This window comes from Solenopsis invicta, chromosome 3, assembly GCF_016802725.1.
Source record: "Solenopsis invicta isolate M01_SB chromosome 3, UNIL_Sinv_3.0, whole genome shotgun sequence".
Lineage (NCBI taxonomy): Eukaryota > Metazoa > Arthropoda > Insecta > Hymenoptera > Formicidae > Solenopsis > Solenopsis invicta.
Window position 1 is genome coordinate 18,521,205 of NC_052666.1, and position 16,504 is coordinate 18,537,708.

A 16,504-nucleotide genomic window follows, 5' to 3' on the forward strand; every position below is an offset into this window, starting at 1 on the left:
TATACATAGTTTCTATCTTTCCAAATTCCTGTAACAGGTATACACAAATGCCAATATACAGCCAATATAAATCTCACTATGTGTACATATATAGGGAGTCTCATAATTTTTCATTTATAGATTCTTTAATAAATAGATCGATTTATTCCTAATAAGTAGACAAAACAAATTGAGCAAAATATATTTGAGATTGAAAATGAAAGAGTTTATGAATATTCTCAAGAATGTTCATCATAATAAAATTTTATTTTATATTTATATATATTTAAATACTGTCTTTAAATACAGTGGTGTGTAAAAGTTTCTGGCCAGTGACATTTTGTACTCTAATTTATTAAAAAACAGACTAATAATATTGTCACAATTATCAGGTAAGATATAGATAACAAAATAATATAGTAAAATAATGATAATTATGAAAATTTTATTAGGCTGTTTTTTAATAAATTAGAGTACAAAATTTCACTGGCTGGAAACTTTTGCATGCCACTGTATATTTAGGAAGTTTAATTTACAAGTCTTATCTAATAGTAGCGTAGCGTAAAAATTCATTGGTGAGAAATTGTCCTGGGATGTAAGGCGCTGGTGGGCCAAGAATGTCTTGCGCAGGGCTGTGGATCTTGATCTGTCTCATGTGGGTATCCCTGCCATTCTGATGATTGCTAATGACCGCTATCTGAATCATAAACGTCCTAATGGGCCGATCATTAATATTCTTAATAGGAATCACTATCCACCCGCTTGGCTCATTCAGGTCCATCACCTCTACCTCCTGCAGATCATTGAAGTTGGTCCCAGCTCTGATGCTTATCCTGAAAATCAGTAAGAACGTTAATAACAGCCGACGATGATCAGTATATCCAGGCAGCACAGAGTATCATTACCTGTTGGGAGTGTAGCTCTCATCCAGTTTGTAATCCGTGTAGATACATATGTCACGAATGGTCGTCTTCCTCTTGAACTGTATGTTCACCAAGTGAGGCAGCTGCCCGTCCGATTGCCAGTACGTTTCCGTGATGTCATCGCGAAGCTGGTCCACGCCGAATCCCGGTTTACAACTGGACAAGCTCCAGATCGCGTAGTTCCCGACCTCTCGTACTCGGCCAGTCAGCTGCTCCTGTACGGGATCTATTTCCCCTGTGAACAAACATCTTTTACGTACAAGATATCCCAATGCAATTTATCGCTTGAAAAATTAATTAGATCAATTGTGTAATACACGCAATAAAAAATTTCAAAGAAATCTATACACTTACCGTTATTATTAGTCTTGTTGCTCATAGTTAGGTTAGGCCTCTTCGAACCGTCGTTCCGAAATAGCGGCTCTTCTACCTAACGTCTTTCTAACACTCACTGGAATATTATACAAAATAACATTAGGCCGAGTGATTTCCCGACACATCACAACACTCGTTTCTAATTCTCAGCGAAAGTTTTGATGCCTGCTCGCGCATTTCAAAAACCAGGTTCGCTCTCGACTCGTCGAGGTATCGATACTTCTCGATGCTCAGATTCAAACCAGAAATTCGATTCGATTTCGAACTTGCAATTACATGCACGTATATGGAATCAATAATTATTGCAATTTCTTTTTTACATACACGAAAATTTATCGCCGAAACATATCATGCTCATTATCATGATGGACGTTTAAAATTTTGTTGCGATTCGCAATTTGCTGGAGATATCGATACGTCTCGAATTCCAGGCTCAAATCAATTCAAAATTCGAATTTATTTCGAACACGCAGGCACACGTGCGCGACAAGTGATTGTTAAATTTCGATTCACGCGAAAAAATTCATTGCGACAAGAAAATGTCGTGTCCTCATCGATGGACGTTTTATTCCATTTTTATTACAATTTCGGGAAGCCGATTTGTTGTGCCACGCGTCGCCATGGTTAAATTGATCGCGGCCTTACCTCACCGCCGCTTCAATGTTGTTGCCGCTATTTTGTTGCACTAAGAGACTCACGAACTTGACGAAAAAAGACAATGGGACAGTTTGGAACAATTCAATAAACGATGGCAATTTAAGTCGAATCGACTTTGGTGACACAGTTCCAAAATCAATTGATCGCGATGACGTTAGCGCTGACGAGGATAGATTACGCGACAGTGGGAGTCACCTCACGTGGCACAACAATCATATTTCCGCCTAATGAAGTGACGAAACAACCGCAAAAGTTCGCAGTTGCCGATCACGACGGTGTGCTGCACATTTATGGTATAAATATATATTTTTACATCTTGTACAATACAAAAATAGCCTAACAAATGAATAATAATAAATACTATCATACAATAATTAACGTTATTTAATATTAACATATTTAACACATTGATTAATATTATTTTGACAACAATAACATGATAAATATAAAAAAAACTTTAATAGCGCACTCTTCGAAATATCTTCAAAATATATTTTGATATTGATGTCACCGTTGAAGAATAATTATAAGACATCTAAATATTCGAGAATTATACAAAATCATCCTTCCTCGAACAGGCATGAAAAAGGGAGAGCTGCAATTATCATTTAAATCTTTGCCCGGTCCAAAAATCGAGAAAATGGTCCTTGGTGGCTCAATAGGTATGGTGAGGGATAAGATTTTCCTTGCGTACAACAGCTCCGTGAAGGGATTCACGAGAAAGGGCAAGCTGTTCTTAGAGTTCGATACCAGCCTTATAGATCCGATTTCCGCGATGTAAGCTCGTTTACACTCAGCTTAATTCCATGAATAATTTACGACACATGCTTCACAATTCTGTTTCAATGTTAATTATTGTGTAATATCCCACGTAGGTATGTCCTTGGTCCTGATCTCGCGGCGTGCGCGCGTGATCTTTATCACCGATACAAAGACTGCAAGGACGCCGATTCGTATCTGGCCGGCGAAACCCTGCATGATGTTGTGCTCTTGCCCGGGGATGGCAACGTGGTGTACGCCATTCTAGCCTGTGCGGATTGCGCGGTAAGATTTCTCGACGATTTCATTGAACGTGATTCTGAAAAGTATCATCTTTTAGATTCTGCAATTGAGAAATATAGCGGTCTTAGCTAAAGTTGTACCTTTAAGGAAACAACGGTCGATTACTTGATTCCGTCTCTATTTCCGAAAGTTACTATAAATATTTTCGCGATTTTACCTGGGATATCTTTTCATCCTTGCTTTTTTTCTGCAAGAAGGATTTAAATCTCAACCCTTTTCTGAGTAAAAATTGAGATTCGAATATGAAGCTATTATTTTCCATTTTATATCTGATTCGTTAACGCAACGTTGTTTTTCAGGTGCGCGTTTTACATGGCACAAGAAGTCCAACAGTCCTAAGATTACCGAGTATTCCTACGGTGCTTTCCGTATACAGGTATTATTACTCTTTCGTGCACATCTTTCATATGGATTATTTTATATTACTCGTCTCGTGTTAGAGAAGGAGAGATCTACTCGAGAGATCGCGTTTTGGTTGGTACTGCGGACGGTAGAGTCGGACTATTGATCCTTCAGGGCAACAAAACGCTTCGGAATACCTGGCTGCTGACTTCGACAGGCTCGGGAATCACTTCGTTGGATACTCATCAGTTACAGGATGGTATAGACATCCTCGTCGGTCGACAAGACGGAGTCGTCGAGGTATACATGTTTCCCGACGAGGACATATCGCCCACTTTGCGTTTTCATTATGTGAGTGATCGTGGCTGTATCCAAGCTTTCGTCAAATCAAATCACACTAATTCAAAAATGAATCATTACAGAACGCCGGCGAGAGCATCAGTACAGTCGTAGGTGGGATAATCGGCGTCGCCAATTATCCGGAAGTTCTCGTCACGACTTACTCGGGTAGAGTGTTTGGCTTGACTACCAGTCCTCCTGGTCTACTGGAAGCAGGGCAGAGTGACGTCGGATTGGCCAGACTGAAGCTGGAGATACAGCAACTGCAGGAGAAGCTCAATGAGGAGAAGGAGTCGGCCAATTTCATGCCAGATCCTTTGGCACCCTCGATACTAGCAGTGAATCATAAGTAAGCGCACAATAAAACTGTCTATACATTACAAATACGCGATTGATTAATCGGGATTAAAATTGCAATTGAAATCAATTCGCAGAATGGTGCTGCATAAAGAAGACGCTTCGTATTCCCTGTCCGTGGAACTGGACGCATCAATCGATAATATTCTGATACAATCCGACACGCCCATCAACTTACTGGAGACGGAGAACAATAGCGCGGTGGTCAGCTTGTCCGCTTGCGATCCTAAAGAGGGCAATTTTGTCCTTGCTACTTATCGATGCCAAGTATAAATACGATTTTCTGGAATGATAAAATTCTTTTGAAATTTAATCATATTCTGAAAATACGAGCATCACGAGAAATCATTTGTAAACAGATCAATACGAACCGTCTAGAAATACGACTGAGGTCCATCGAGGGTCAGCCGGGCACCTTGCAAGTCTACGTGACATCCCAGGTATTCTACACGCTTTTCGAATCCTAGATGTGTATTTACACTGTTAACATCTATAATGATTCTTAGGTACAGCCGAAGCGCTGCCGTAAAATCTCAGTTCCTATTTACGCCTTATCTCTACATGTCAGACAACACGAGGATGATAATACTGCGTCCAACGGTCCATTTAACGAATTGAAATTAAACGGCAATTTTACTATTGCTGAGGTACGCTTCTTTATCTATTAAACTTCGCGAAAAACGTGGTTTTCCATGTTTTTCTTGCATCTCTCTTCTAGATGCACGCGTGGCTGTCTTTAGCATTACCAGACGTACCCGAAAGGCCTCATGTTCACGAGGGTGAAGCTGTTTTAGTATACGTCTCGTCCTTCATCGGAACAATCCTCAAATGCAAATATAAGTGAGTTTACAACATAAAATCAAGTCTATATTCATTACTAAACTTTTGGTAAATCGTAGGAAAGGTAGTGCGCTTTTTCTCGGCGAAAACATATCTAGCATCATAATTCTCAGAGACATCTTGACGAAGGAAGCGACGAAACGAAAGATAAAACTAGACGTATTTTGTGGTAATTGTTAATAATCATAAAATTTCTCTTCGAAGTCGCAAAACAAAATCGCAAATGTAAATCTTCCTGCAGAGGTAGCGGAAGGGAGCATATCTAGAGTCTTGGAGTTAATTCTCCCGCGATTAAACGCAGCCTACGATTTAATTCAAAAGATAAAGATTCTAGACGCTCTCGAGGAGTTAGAGCTTCAGTCTAATCCAAAAGAGAATTTGTGTACCGAGTATCAAGAGTTGTTAGAAAAGGAGACAGAGATCAGATCGCTCATGGCGAAGGATCCGGAGATTCTGAACAGGCTGCACGCTATCGTCACCGACTTATACGTAGATTGGGAACGAGCAAAGCGATCTCGAAGGTAAAGATACTGGAAAGGACTTTTATCATGATCTAATTCTAATAATACCGTTCGTGTAATAGGATCAGTGGCAAAGAGGCTACAGTGAAACTCAAAGATGTCCTTGAATCTAGGGACTTGGCTACTATTTTGCACATTTTTACCGGTAAAACCGACGTAAGCGGACCGTCTCTAATACCCGCTGCTATTTAAACGTTCGGAGATTGCGAATGAAGTGGACCAATGTATTTCTATAAACATGTTCAAGTAAAAAATATATTTTTTAACGTTGATTCACAATATGTATATGTATATATATATATAAATCGCTAAATGTACAATTACACAATTGTACAATCCTAGATTTGAAAATGTACAATTACGGTTAGTGTTAATTACAGTATAATGCGCGTACATGTATTTATATATATTTTTTTTCTTCATTAATCATTGGGGCTGTTGCAAATTAAAACAGTCTAGTTTTCTCTTTTTCTATTCGATCTCACACGTATCATTTGCTTCTTTTTAAAAACTGGAAAGTATCATTGTTACGTATTATTTATAGGCAGTGTTAACGCAATTTGTCAAATCAATCTTAAACTGATATTTGTCTCCAATTTGCTTTTGAATAAACATTAATCTTTAAATCTTAAAATACTTATAAAATTATACATATAAGAATTTTATCGCTTCAAATATGTTCAATTCGATTAAAAATAAATTTCATGATTATTAAAAGTAATTTCAACATGTAAACCTTTACAGACCGTTTGAGTGTCAATATTCCACAATCAATCTTGGTGCAGTCAAATATTTGTTCTTCTTTCAAGACGTTCAAGGTTACATAAAAAAATATTGCCTGCAAAACAACAACAGATTAATTGAAAAAATCTTTTACTATCAATCGAGTTTTAATCGAAATGTTCTATGATTCTACTTACATATCAGTCGTTCGCACAACCGCTTCAAGAGGATCTCTGTCCGCATTTACAGTATCCGCCGTAGATGTCACGGTGTATTCCAAGTTTTGTGCACCCGTATGCGGCAAAATGCTCTCCGGATTATCATCCGGAGGGACAATCTCCACAACGCCCGTCGTCGCTTCGACCTCCAGTTTCAGATTTCTCACAAGATCCTGAATCGTTTTTGCCTGCGCTTTTTTGTCGCCCTCCGTCTCTTCCGCATTTTTTCCTGTCAGTATTCTATTCAACGACTGCTTGTCATTCGTTTTCGTTCGGGAGTGCGTATGCATATGTCTCTTCATGTCACTTCGCACTCGGAATGGCTTGCCACACACCATGCACGGATGCGGCTTTTCGCCAGTGTGTATGCGACGATGATTTTGCAAGTAACTGCTCGCGCGGAACGTCTTGTTACAGTACTCGCAGCGGTAGTTCTTCTCGCCAGTGTGGATACGCCTGTGCACGATTAGTGAGTATTTTCGGGCAAACTCCTTGGCGCAATATTCGCACTGATACTGTTTGTGCTCCGAATGGATGCTCGTCAAGTGATACTTTAAATCGCCCCATTGTCGAAAGTTTCGCCCGCATTCCTCGCATTTGTACGGTTTATCGCCGCTGTGAAGTCTTTTGTGCACCTGTTCGTCAGTTAATATTATTATTAGTTTTATATTAATAAAATTAAAATTAAAATAAACCCTGAAGTGCTATTATGTACAAATTTTCAACCAACTAATTAAATTTCAGTACAATTTGTATTACAATTCTGATTGTCTAAAATAACATGTAATATTTTTTACATTAAAATAGTGTTTTTTTTTAGTTATGTTAACACCTTGCAATTCATAAAGCAGAAAAAGGATATAAAAAATTCTTAAGGCTCCTGAGTACTCGCCGCGGCCATATTGGAGTCGTGACGTCAGAAGCGAAAAATTGCGTGAAATGACACGTAATTTTGTCCGACATGCCATTTGTAAATAAAGCCAATTTGGATAAAACAAACTAAGCAGATGACTTTAAAACACTTCTAAATATCGGTCACGACTATCCTTTTTCCGCCTAACAATCAGTAAATAGTTGTAAAAAGCATGTAAAGTGAAGCAATTGAAACAGGAAGACACATGGGCACATAATTTTGTCCGACGTGTCATTTCTAAATAATGCCAATTTGGATAAAACAGACTAATCAGATGGCTTTAAAACACTTCTAAATATCGGTCACGACTATCCTTTTTTCGCCTAGCAGTCAGTAAATAGTCGTAAAAAGCACGTAAAGTGACGTCTATTCAGACAGGAAAACACACGGATAGCTATTAAAAGGAGTGAAAAATGTACTTTTATGTATAAAATTCAAAGAAACTTTACTCGCGGTCCATTTTTACGAATTTGGTAAATACGAGAAAAGTCATGTTTTTATAATGAAACACATAATAACAAAATGACATGCACGATAACATTTCATCGTCAATCTGTCACGTTTCACGTGTATTAGTTCTAATTTTGTCCGCGACGAAATGTCGCTACCGTCAACACGGAGTTCTCGGCTGAGGAGTCAGGAGCCTTAATTATGTGAGTAAATTTTTAAAATAGCGCTAATGTAAGAAAATGTGTATGAGTGGCATTTCAGGGTTAATCATCATTAACTATGTTCCAATATTCACTGTTAATATCGAAAATCTATAATTAACGTACATACTTTAAATTTTTAGTACTGACAATAAATATTGGAACACGGTCACATTATTAATAAAATTAAATTGTACTCCTTAGTGAACGATACATCGGTGCTTACCTTCAATGCGCTAGCAGCAAAGAAACGTTTACTACAGACATCGCACTGGTGTGGCCGTTCTCCGCTGTGAGATCGCATATGGTAAACTAAACTATTCTTATGGTGGAATGAACGATTGCACTGAGTACACGTTAATTCGTCACCTGCAAGAAAATGCCATTCCATAAATCTCTCTTTGACGCGTCCAGAAACTTTCAAAAAGGAGAAACAAAATTATACGAACTTGACTTGCGCGTTTTCGATGATTTCTTTTTTTTGGACGTTTGTGGAATGTTGTCAGTCTTTGCCTTCTCATTGGGGCTTTTATCCTCGCTAACGGCCGGTGGTCTTATTTGTTGGTCCCTCTGTTGCACTTCCTCCGTAACGCCGGTGATGGCCCATATAGTCGGTTCGTTGTTCGTGTTAGGTAACGAAGAATCCGTATCGTCATCAATACGCGCGCCAGCAGTTTCTTCAACTGTAAGTGGAAAGAATCAGATACAGTTGCTTGTATCGCATTTTTAAATCGTTGAAACCGTCTTTGTTCTTACCAACGTTTCGAATACCCTCCATGAGGTCTTCAGGTTCACTAAATTCTTCCATCACTGTATTTTCTAAACTGTGTACTGTTTCCGGCACAGATATCGAGATATTAGTATTTGTCGCTTGAGCTATTCGCGTCTCTTGTTTTACCGGTTCATAATGCACCTGTTAAAATTATTCAATTATTTTATAAAAGTATATATGTATTAAAAGAGCCTAGCTGCTGTCGGCAATGTAAAAATATACCTTTAAGTGTTCAAAGAACTTCAACTGACTGCTAAACTTGGAACTACACAATTCACACTTGAAGACGTTAGTCTGAGCCTCGCTAGCCGATTCGATCGCCGTATTCTCTTGATTCGATTTGCTATTGTCTTTCCGCGCCGCGTTTTTCTTCGTCTGCTGTTGCTTCAGCTTACGAGGTATCCTCTTCTTATGCGGTAGAGTTCTCTTAGGTCCGGACGCCGACGCAGCATCCTCACTACTCTCCGTGGAAACCTCAACGTCATATTCGCTTTTAACGTTGATAAACTCCTGCTTTACGCTCTGCGTGATCCTTTTGAAGGGTTGCAGAGGTGGATAGACGGACGGAGCGTTGTTCGGTTCTGGCACCGCTTGAATGGAGTACGAATTTACCGGCGCCAGGGTCTCGAGATGCGAAACGTCCGGTAGAGTCGAGTCCTCGTGCTGCGACTGGATGTGGAGTTGCTGCTTCTGCTGTTGATGCAACTGTACCGCGACCAAGGCCGCGGCCAGTCTACGGTCCTCCTGCATCACACAATTCACATTCTACGCGCAAGGTATAAATATACAGTCATTCTCGGTATTAAGGTAGCATATTACAACCTCTGTTAGTTCGTGTGGCAATAGGTCGTCCGCCTCGTAGTACTGTGTGCCCGTGCCATAATCCGTGCCAACGCCAGCGCTGATCATGTCCACCACCATGCCCTCTGGGATTAGTTCGCCATTCAGAGTCAACAGCGGTACTCCCTTGCTCAGGGATTCGCCGTCGGCCCTCTGTATGGTGATGTACTGGGCGCCCTCCATTCCTTCTAGCAGCACAGCCTGTGCCTCCTCCGTTGTAACTTCCATCACTGAGTATTCTGGATGCAACGACTAGTAACTGTCCTTTAAATAACTGTCCTTTGTGAGCTTTTGCTAATCTACAGGTGCCAAATCTATGGATCATACAAAAGAGTTGAGAGCGTAACAAATCAATTTCCTTTGAACTCTATGTAATTAAAAATAGTTTTAAACTAAAATAGATTAATTAATTTTAGTATATATGTACAAATATTCAATTATTCATTGATCTTTTCATTATCCTGTCAGAAAAGTGAAAAAAAAAAAATTTCTTTGATGTCATTAAAAATACTTCAAAACTAAAATCAAAAATTAATTTCAGTATACACAAGAATGTGACTACTCATTGATTTTTTTATTGTCGTGCAAAAAAGTTGAAAAGATCAAAGTCTTTGGACTGCAATTAAAAACAGTTCAAAGTTAAAACAGAATAATTAATTCCAGTAGATATAAGTGTTCAATTACTCATTGATTTTTCACTGATAATTTTTGTTTGAATCTACAAAAAAATCTACATTTTACAAATTAATTGAAATATTATTATTGACCACCACAATGGAATCTGTTTCTAATAAAACTGTTAGAATAATAAGCGTTATCAGTACCTGGTCCTTAACAATAACACCACAAAAATTTACACGAAACCTTCAACTATTCATTAATATTTTTATCACTGTATAAATTTCAAGTAATTCTTTATATGTTTTATAGACACATGATAACAGCAGAAAAGAACTTTTAAGTGGAGAGAGAAAGTCTACACACTACTTCTCATATACAAAAGCATATTATTTAATGATCTACAGATAAAAACTATTTTTCAAACACTCATCATCAAGAAGATTCTTGTTAGTATTAAGAGATCGTCGAGATTAACGAGATAATAACGAGAAAAACGAGTGCTAATAAGATCGAACAATGTCCTTTCTTATCAAACACCAGACGTCTATCGAGATAACATGGTTTTTTCCTTACAGTGCTTTCATTCCGAATGAAACAACGAAATGAGAAGAAAAAAATTACTGAGAAAAAAAAACAAACTGCACAAACAAATCTGGACCACGAACGCCGCGAAAATAGAGTCACGGAGGGTGCGCCGAAGGTGTTTGAATTTGGCGGGGGATGCGTGCCTCGGGGACTGACAGCGGGACCAAGGTCACTGCACCCGAACCGCACGGAAAATCATTTCGAGCCGTGCCTCGACGAAGCCGCGACGCGAAAAGATACGGTCGTTCTTACCTCCGTTTAACGTAACGCGCGAGCCCGGCCGGGCTCCTCGTCTTTGCCGTGCGAACCACGGGCGACATAAACAAAGCGAAATATTGAAACACTGTAGAGCAAAATGTGACAACAGTGCTTAGCTCCTGACGCCATTAGACCGGAAGTACCCCTCCCGCGCCGTCGGCGCATAGCGAGCACCAACGTGCGCGCGTCGCGACGACGGAAGACTCTAGGAAGACCGTCGACACCGTCGAAGGGCGACGCTTCTTCCACGCTACGTTCCGCTCTCCCGAGTGAAAACGACCCGATTTCCCGTCCCTTGCGTTCTACGCTTCGCGCCCGCGAGCGACGCGACGACGCGCTGGATCTCCCCGCCGATCCTGGTGGCTTCAATCTCCCTTTGTCTCCCGACGCGGCGTCTCCGCGAGAGACATTTCTCGTCCGTACTTTGGCGACACTGATCGCGTTATGCTGGACGTCGGGTGGTAAGGAGGTGGCGAGGGAACAAGGGAGAGGGGAGCCGCGATCTTCCGGTTTCCGATGGCCGTGCAAAGTATCGCAAAATGTCAGATTAGCATACCCACGGCAAGGTGCGTGTGTGTGACTGCACGACGTTTCGGCACGGCCGCAATCGGGCCGGTGTGGTTGTGCTACCCCGGCCGGTGACGCCCGCCGCACTCGGCCGCCGACGACGAGACGTCGATTCGTCGACGTCGCTGCAAAACGGTGAGTCGTCCGCCGCGCGCATCGTACTCCGAACTACTCCGAACAGTCCGAACGACGCGTACTGGAAAGGGTTAAGAGGAAGCCCCCACACCTACGCTGTCACTCAGCTGATTCATTCCCCCCCTCGCCGCACGACGTCTCATCCCGTGTTCCTCTTTTCCCCTTTCTTCTTTTTCTTTCTATCACACATCGCACAGTAATGCGCAGAGATTTTCGCCGAGTTTGACGTTACGGGCGAGTGAATGTGTAAACGAATCGTCCATGAAGGAGAGACATTGTGAGAGTATTGCGCGTATCGTCTTTTCAGACAAGTATGCTGTTTGTAATTTCGCGGCCGAAAATCTTTTATTCCTCGGTGCGGTGCAACCTAACTAGCTCTTCTTCCAGATCGACCAAATTCGTCGAAAACAAATTCTGTTAACTGTTTGCTGCAAATTTTTCCGATAGAATGACAGCAGAGATACAATAGAATCTGTTAACGAAATTCGAGACCTGTTCTGTGTCGCTGCACTTGGACTGTAATAAAACTTTCTATTTCTCTTTCGTTAACTTCAACTATATATTTTATTTCAAGTACAAATATGCACTAGTCCAGTTATGAAAAACAGACTTACAATGACAAATTAATTATAAAAATTGAATAAAAACTGCTGTTTTGTGATTATTTAAATGGAATATAATCATCAATTAAATAATCATTTAATGACGTGTTAAACGTTTAAATAATTACGAAGTGACAGTCTGCTGACACACTGCTAACATTTCGTTACGATTTATCCAAAACATGATAGGAAGTGCTATGAACTTTGATTTTAACTTGTAATTTCTGGTCATTGTTACAAAGTCCAATCTTAAATGATTATTTATAATTTCAGAGTTAGGCGCAGTTGCAGTTTGAAATTATGATGTGACGGTACTCGAAGCATCTGGGGAGAGTGATGGCTTCGATCTGCCGACGCTGGAGATTATGGATATTACCTGTGCTGACCTGCCTGTATGCGCTACTTATTGTTATACTTGTACCAATTTTGCTAGTCAACTCCATCAAGAATGGCTTCAAGAAGCAGGATCAGGGTGCATTGGTGGGTGGCGCTTTTGTTTTGCTGGCGCTACCCATTGCCTTCTATGAGATTATCCAGCACATGATATACTACACACAACCTAGACTACAGAAATATATAATAAGGTGAGCTATCTCATTAAGATTTGAGGATTCAATCTTGAATCGTTTGTCAATGTGGATTAATTTTAATCTTGGTTTGAGGAGATTCTTCAACTTAAAAAAGTAGTGGACTATAGAGAATTACATGATAAGATGATTTCATTTATATATATATTTTAACAAAAGAGCTTTTGACATTACTATCTTCAAAATAATAAATAACAAAATTTAAGTTAATAAAAACGATAATTTTGGTTATTTATTTATTAAACATTTTCTTTATGATATTAATGGAAAAAATTGGAAAAAAAATTGTTTATAATGATTTAAATATAGTAACATGTATTATCACATTTTCAGTATGATATATTTAAAGAGAATTGTATAATTTATGAACATTTTAAACTTCTACAAAAATGATATGATAAAACATATTTTTTATTTCAAAATGTTCTTTAAACTCTTATAAATATGTTTTTTCTAATTTTCATATTTTGTTTGCAGTTAAATTAGTTAAATCTCTCTTTTCTATAAGACCCAATGCTTGAACAAGTTACATTTCAAGTTTAAAGAAAATTATGACCAAAAAAATTGAAACAAAAAATTAGAAATGTCTATATCGTAAATTTATTCTTAAAATATGATTTATTTTTTATGTGAAAAAATTAGAAAACCTTAATTTACTTTTTATCTTTTTCTAGTTCTAAGAATTAGGAAGTAAGTTAAATTAAGATTAAAATTAATCTACATTACAAACACCTTATGTCCATTACTTCAAATTAGTATTAAAAAAAAATTTCTTTTTTTCCCAGGATACTATGGATGGTACCCATCTATGCAGTGAATGCCGTAAGAAAAAGTTATAAATCTTATATATGCTAATATTTACTCATTTATTTAACGAGTTATCTTCTATCTGTATAGTGGTTAGGTTTGGTGTATCCCGAAGGAAGCATATATGTGGATAGCTTAAGAGAATGCTACGAGGCTTATGTAATATACAATTTCATGATGTATCTACTGGCCTATTTAAATGCAGACCACCAGTTGGAGCATCGACTGGAGATCTCTCCTCAAGTGCACCATATGTTTCCCCTGTGCTGTCTTCCTAATTGGGAGATGGGCAGAGAATTTGTACATATGTGCAAGCATGGGATTTTACAATATACCGCTGTTAGGCCTATATCGACTTTAATATCATTGTAAGAAATTGCGATTGATAAAAATATTTAGAGTCACTGCATCAGTCAATGAATAAATAAGAAAGTAAATCAGTCAGTGAATAAACAATATAATTATATTATATTTTCAAGTAAAAAATCATATTTTAATCAAAGTTATATGAAAAGTAGATCTAGGAAATATCAATTAATTTATAATTTATTATTTTTAAGTCTTATCTTTTTAATATTTTTTAAGTAATCTTTTGCTGGTGATTGTTCAGCGACTGGTGCAGCGATCGTACATCTAATAATGTGTATTGCAACATTTAAATGTATATTTCTGTTATAGCATATGTGAATTGAATGGAGTTTATGGGGAAGGTGAATTTAGGGGGGACGTGGCTTTCCCGTACATGATTGCTCTAAACAATTTATCGCAGTTTGTTGCCATGTACTGTCTGGTACTCTTTTACCGTGCCAATCAAGAAGCCTTGAAGCCAATGAAGCCAATCGGAAAGTTTTTATGCATCAAAGCTGTCGTGTTCTTCTCGTTCTTGTAAGTATCGCTCTGTAATGTTGGGTAACTTGAACGAGATGGAAAAATATTTATTGTACTCTTTTACAGTCAAGGAGTGCTAATAGCTCTCTTGGTGTATTTCGACGTCATATCAAGTATTTTTAATACGGAAAACTCTGATGACATCAGGAATATATCGTCCAAATTGCAAGATTTTCTAATTTGCATAGAGATGTTTTTGGCCGCAGTGGCACATCACTATAGCTTCTCCTATAAACCGTTTGTCAATTTAGCACAGGGTCAAGCATGGTGGGACGCATTTAGGTACGTAAAACAACTGATAATGAATATTATTTATAAGGTATCTTCGAACAAACTGCGAATACTTTTTAATGTGAGAAATTTATATCAGTAACGAAATTAAATTGTAAAATATACGTTTATCTTTATAGAGCAATGTGGGACGTTTCCGATGTGCATAATGACATAAAGGAACACTTGGGCGTCGTCGGCTCGTCCCTCAGTCGCAGGATACGTGGGCGGGGCGCATATCAGCAAGCTTGGGGAAGCGCGACGGAGCGTACGTCGCTCTTACCCGAAGCCACGGTGGTGGTGAGCCAAGCCAGAAGCGCACCCGCCTGCTCGTTCTCGAGCTATAACACCGAGGCAGGACTGAACAATAATCCATCCGTCGGAGAATCCGAGGAGGCGGCCGTGAACGCGCTGGATAGCAACAACGCCATCAACACGTAGCCAAATCCATCAGCCTAAGAACGATACTCGGATCTACGCGAAACTAGCGTACTTTAGTGAATATCGCTCCTTAGTATTAACTCAAAGCGAAGGTGGGATAAAAGTATATAATTTTACAACGGCGTACAACTGTACAAATCATCATGATCACTTACCACAACAAACACATATCGCGTCGAGACGAGAATATTTATACGCGGTACCCGGAACCACTTGATGATTCTTGAATCATTCTGATTTGGAGATAATTTTCTATCAACTAATTTTCCATCAAATTCGAGAATATCGAAAAACAATCTTTAAAAATTAGTGTATAATTGTTGTATTTAACATTTTTGTTTTTAAGTGTAAATTATATTTCTACATTTAAATTGAGAATTTAATTTTAAATTCAAATATGTGAGATCTCGTCCATTTTCTCTATTGAGATGTTGACTTTGAATTGGTTAAAGAATCTCTAAAGCTAAAGCTACCATCCGATGGTCTCGGGATATCCCGCACGGCGCGATTTACGACTTAAGAAATTTGATACGATGTGAATGATGAATTTTGTGAGGAACATAAATTCGCTTGTTACGTTCTTACTTTGCGAATGACACTCGTGCACTTTATGTTACCAAATGATAGTACCAAATAAATATGATGTACATACATTTATATATACGTATACGTAGAAAGAGAAATGTGATCCCGGTATGATATTTGTACATACCTCGAACGACCAACGCGTCATACATTTTATTACACGTCCGACAAATACATCATTTTTTTTTCTTTCCTCTGGGGGTGTGTTCCACTTAACGCTCATAACACTTTTGAAATCATTTTATCATTGTTTATCAACTATTAAACAAAGATAAATGATGTTTACGAATGTTTCAAGCATTAAATAGAACGTACTCTTAATGTATCTAACGAAGGCCACAAAAAACGAGCCGTCCGGATATCAGGCGCCTCAAGATATCTTCTTTCCGTATTTAATTCTTATTCTTTCTCGCTTAATATGTACACACGCAAATGTGTATATCGCACTCTGTATATGAATTTAAATTTATTTTATGATTACATGATATCGGAAATAAAGGCTGTGTACGTTTGCATTAATCCCCAAAAAATTCAAATTTTAGAATGTTTTTCCTTTAAAAAAAGTCTGAGATACATCAAGATCAACACGTATTTGCCTAATATAACATATAACCGGTAAGTATTAAATACGAATTGACACTGTGTGA

At 38.6% G+C, this 16,504-nt stretch overlaps 4 protein-coding genes across 10 annotated transcripts; 2 read left to right on the forward strand and 2 right to left on the reverse strand.

Annotated features, from left to right (window-relative positions):
* Positions 1-128: 128 nt before the first annotated feature.
* Positions 129-1,492, reverse strand: LOC105193045 (anaphase-promoting complex subunit 10). The gene is made up of 3 exons (XM_011157368.3): positions 1,257-1,492; positions 885-1,137; positions 129-812 (listed from the first exon to the last, which is right to left on the reverse strand). Exons 1-3 carry the CDS (start codon positions 1,279-1,281, stop codon positions 521-523), a joined length of 570 nt encoding a protein of 189 aa, XP_011155670.1. The 5' UTR covers positions 1,282-1,492; the 3' UTR covers positions 129-520.
* A 373-nt stretch (positions 1,493-1,865) lies between these two features.
* LOC105193046 (Bardet-Biedl syndrome 7 protein homolog) lies at positions 1,866-5,674 on the forward strand. The gene is made up of 13 exons (XM_026139025.2): positions 1,866-2,227; positions 2,513-2,711; positions 2,810-2,978; positions 3,296-3,372; positions 3,437-3,689; positions 3,761-4,026; positions 4,112-4,301; positions 4,394-4,474; positions 4,541-4,681; positions 4,753-4,874; positions 4,934-5,043; positions 5,116-5,395; positions 5,458-5,674. Exons 1-13 carry the CDS (start codon positions 2,083-2,085, stop codon positions 5,585-5,587), a joined length of 2,163 nt encoding a protein of 720 aa, XP_025994810.2. The 5' UTR covers positions 1,866-2,082; the 3' UTR covers positions 5,588-5,674.
* LOC105199844 (zinc finger protein 271) lies at positions 5,637-11,682 on the reverse strand. 4 transcript variants are annotated; one of them, XM_026139027.2, is made up of 8 exons: positions 11,532-11,682; positions 9,494-9,825; positions 8,894-9,436; positions 8,656-8,812; positions 8,349-8,582; positions 8,126-8,268; positions 6,316-6,971; positions 5,637-6,233 (listed from the first exon to the last, which is right to left on the reverse strand). In XM_026139027.2, the coding sequence occupies exons 2-8, from the start codon at positions 9,737-9,739 to the stop codon at positions 6,215-6,217; spliced, it is 1,998 nt and encodes a 665-aa protein (XP_025994812.1). In that variant the 5' UTR covers positions 9,740-9,825; positions 11,532-11,682; the 3' UTR covers positions 5,637-6,214. The 4 variants fall into 4 exon arrangements, with proteins under 4 accessions (XP_025994812.1, XP_039302935.1, XP_025994813.1 ...); XM_039447001.1 differs by having other exon boundaries at positions 11,536-11,673; XM_026139028.2 differs by lacking the exon at positions 11,532-11,682 and adding an exon at positions 10,970-11,112 and having other exon boundaries at positions 8,894-9,415.
* On the forward strand, positions 11,460-16,387 carry LOC105199843 (transmembrane protein 184C). Of its 4 annotated transcripts, XM_011167112.3 has the most exons (8): positions 11,840-11,988; positions 12,065-12,195; positions 12,553-12,863; positions 13,652-13,688; positions 13,764-14,041; positions 14,352-14,558; positions 14,628-14,843; positions 14,972-15,272. In XM_011167112.3, exons 3-8 carry the CDS (start codon positions 12,616-12,618, stop codon positions 15,270-15,272), a joined length of 1,287 nt encoding a protein of 428 aa, XP_011165414.1. In that variant the 5' UTR covers positions 11,840-11,988; positions 12,065-12,195; positions 12,553-12,615. The 4 variants fall into 4 exon arrangements, with proteins under 4 accessions (XP_011165415.1, XP_011165413.1, XP_011165414.1 ...); XM_011167113.3 differs by lacking the exons at positions 11,840-11,988; positions 12,065-12,195 and adding an exon at positions 11,460-11,677; XM_011167111.3 differs by lacking the exon at positions 12,065-12,195 and having other exon boundaries at positions 11,835-11,988.
* Positions 16,388-16,504: the final 117 nt, after the last annotated feature.

Bases quoted from the DNA above. Each gene is read 5' to 3' on its own strand.
- LOC105193046 (XM_026139025.2), top strand. From the start codon at position 2,083: ATGACGTTAGCGCTGACGAGGATAGATTACGCGACAGTGGGAGTCACC. The intron at 2,712-2,809 runs GTAAGCTCGTTT...TATCCCACGTAG, and splicing joins ATAGATCCGATTTCCGCGAT to GTATGTCCTTGGTCCTGATC. The intron at 3,373-3,436 runs GTATTATTACTC...GTCTCGTGTTAG, and splicing joins ACGGTGCTTTCCGTATACAG to AGAAGGAGAGATCTACTCGA.
- LOC105199843 (XM_011167113.3), top strand. From the start codon at position 12,616: ATGGCTTCGATCTGCCGACGCTGGAGATTATGGATATTACCTGTGCTG. The intron at 12,864-13,651 runs GTGAGCTATCTC...TTTTTTTCCCAG, and splicing joins CTACAGAAATATATAATAAG to GATACTATGGATGGTACCCA. The intron at 14,042-14,351 runs GTAAGAAATTGC...TTTCTGTTATAG, and splicing joins ATATCGACTTTAATATCATT to CATATGTGAATTGAATGGAG.
- LOC105193045 (XM_011157368.3), bottom strand. From the start codon at position 1,281: ATGAGCAACAAGACTAATAATAACG. The intron at 1,138-1,256 runs GTAAGTGTATAG...GTTTGTTCACAG, and splicing joins CAACAAGACTAATAATAACG to GGGAAATAGATCCCGTACAG. The intron at 813-884 runs GTAATGATACTC...ACTGATTTTCAG, and splicing joins GAGAGCTACACTCCCAACAG to GATAAGCATCAGAGCTGGGA.
- LOC105199844 (XM_026139027.2), bottom strand. From the start codon at position 9,739: ATGGAAGTTACAACGGAGGAGGCACAGGCTGTGCTGCTAGAAGGAATG. The intron at 8,813-8,893 runs GTATATTTTTAC...TAATTTTAACAG, and splicing joins AGTTCTTTGAACACTTAAAG to GTGCATTATGAACCGGTAAA. The intron at 6,972-8,125 runs GTAAGCACCGAT...ACTGACGAACAG, and splicing joins TTGCTGCTAGCGCATTGAAG to GTGCACAAAAGACTTCACAG.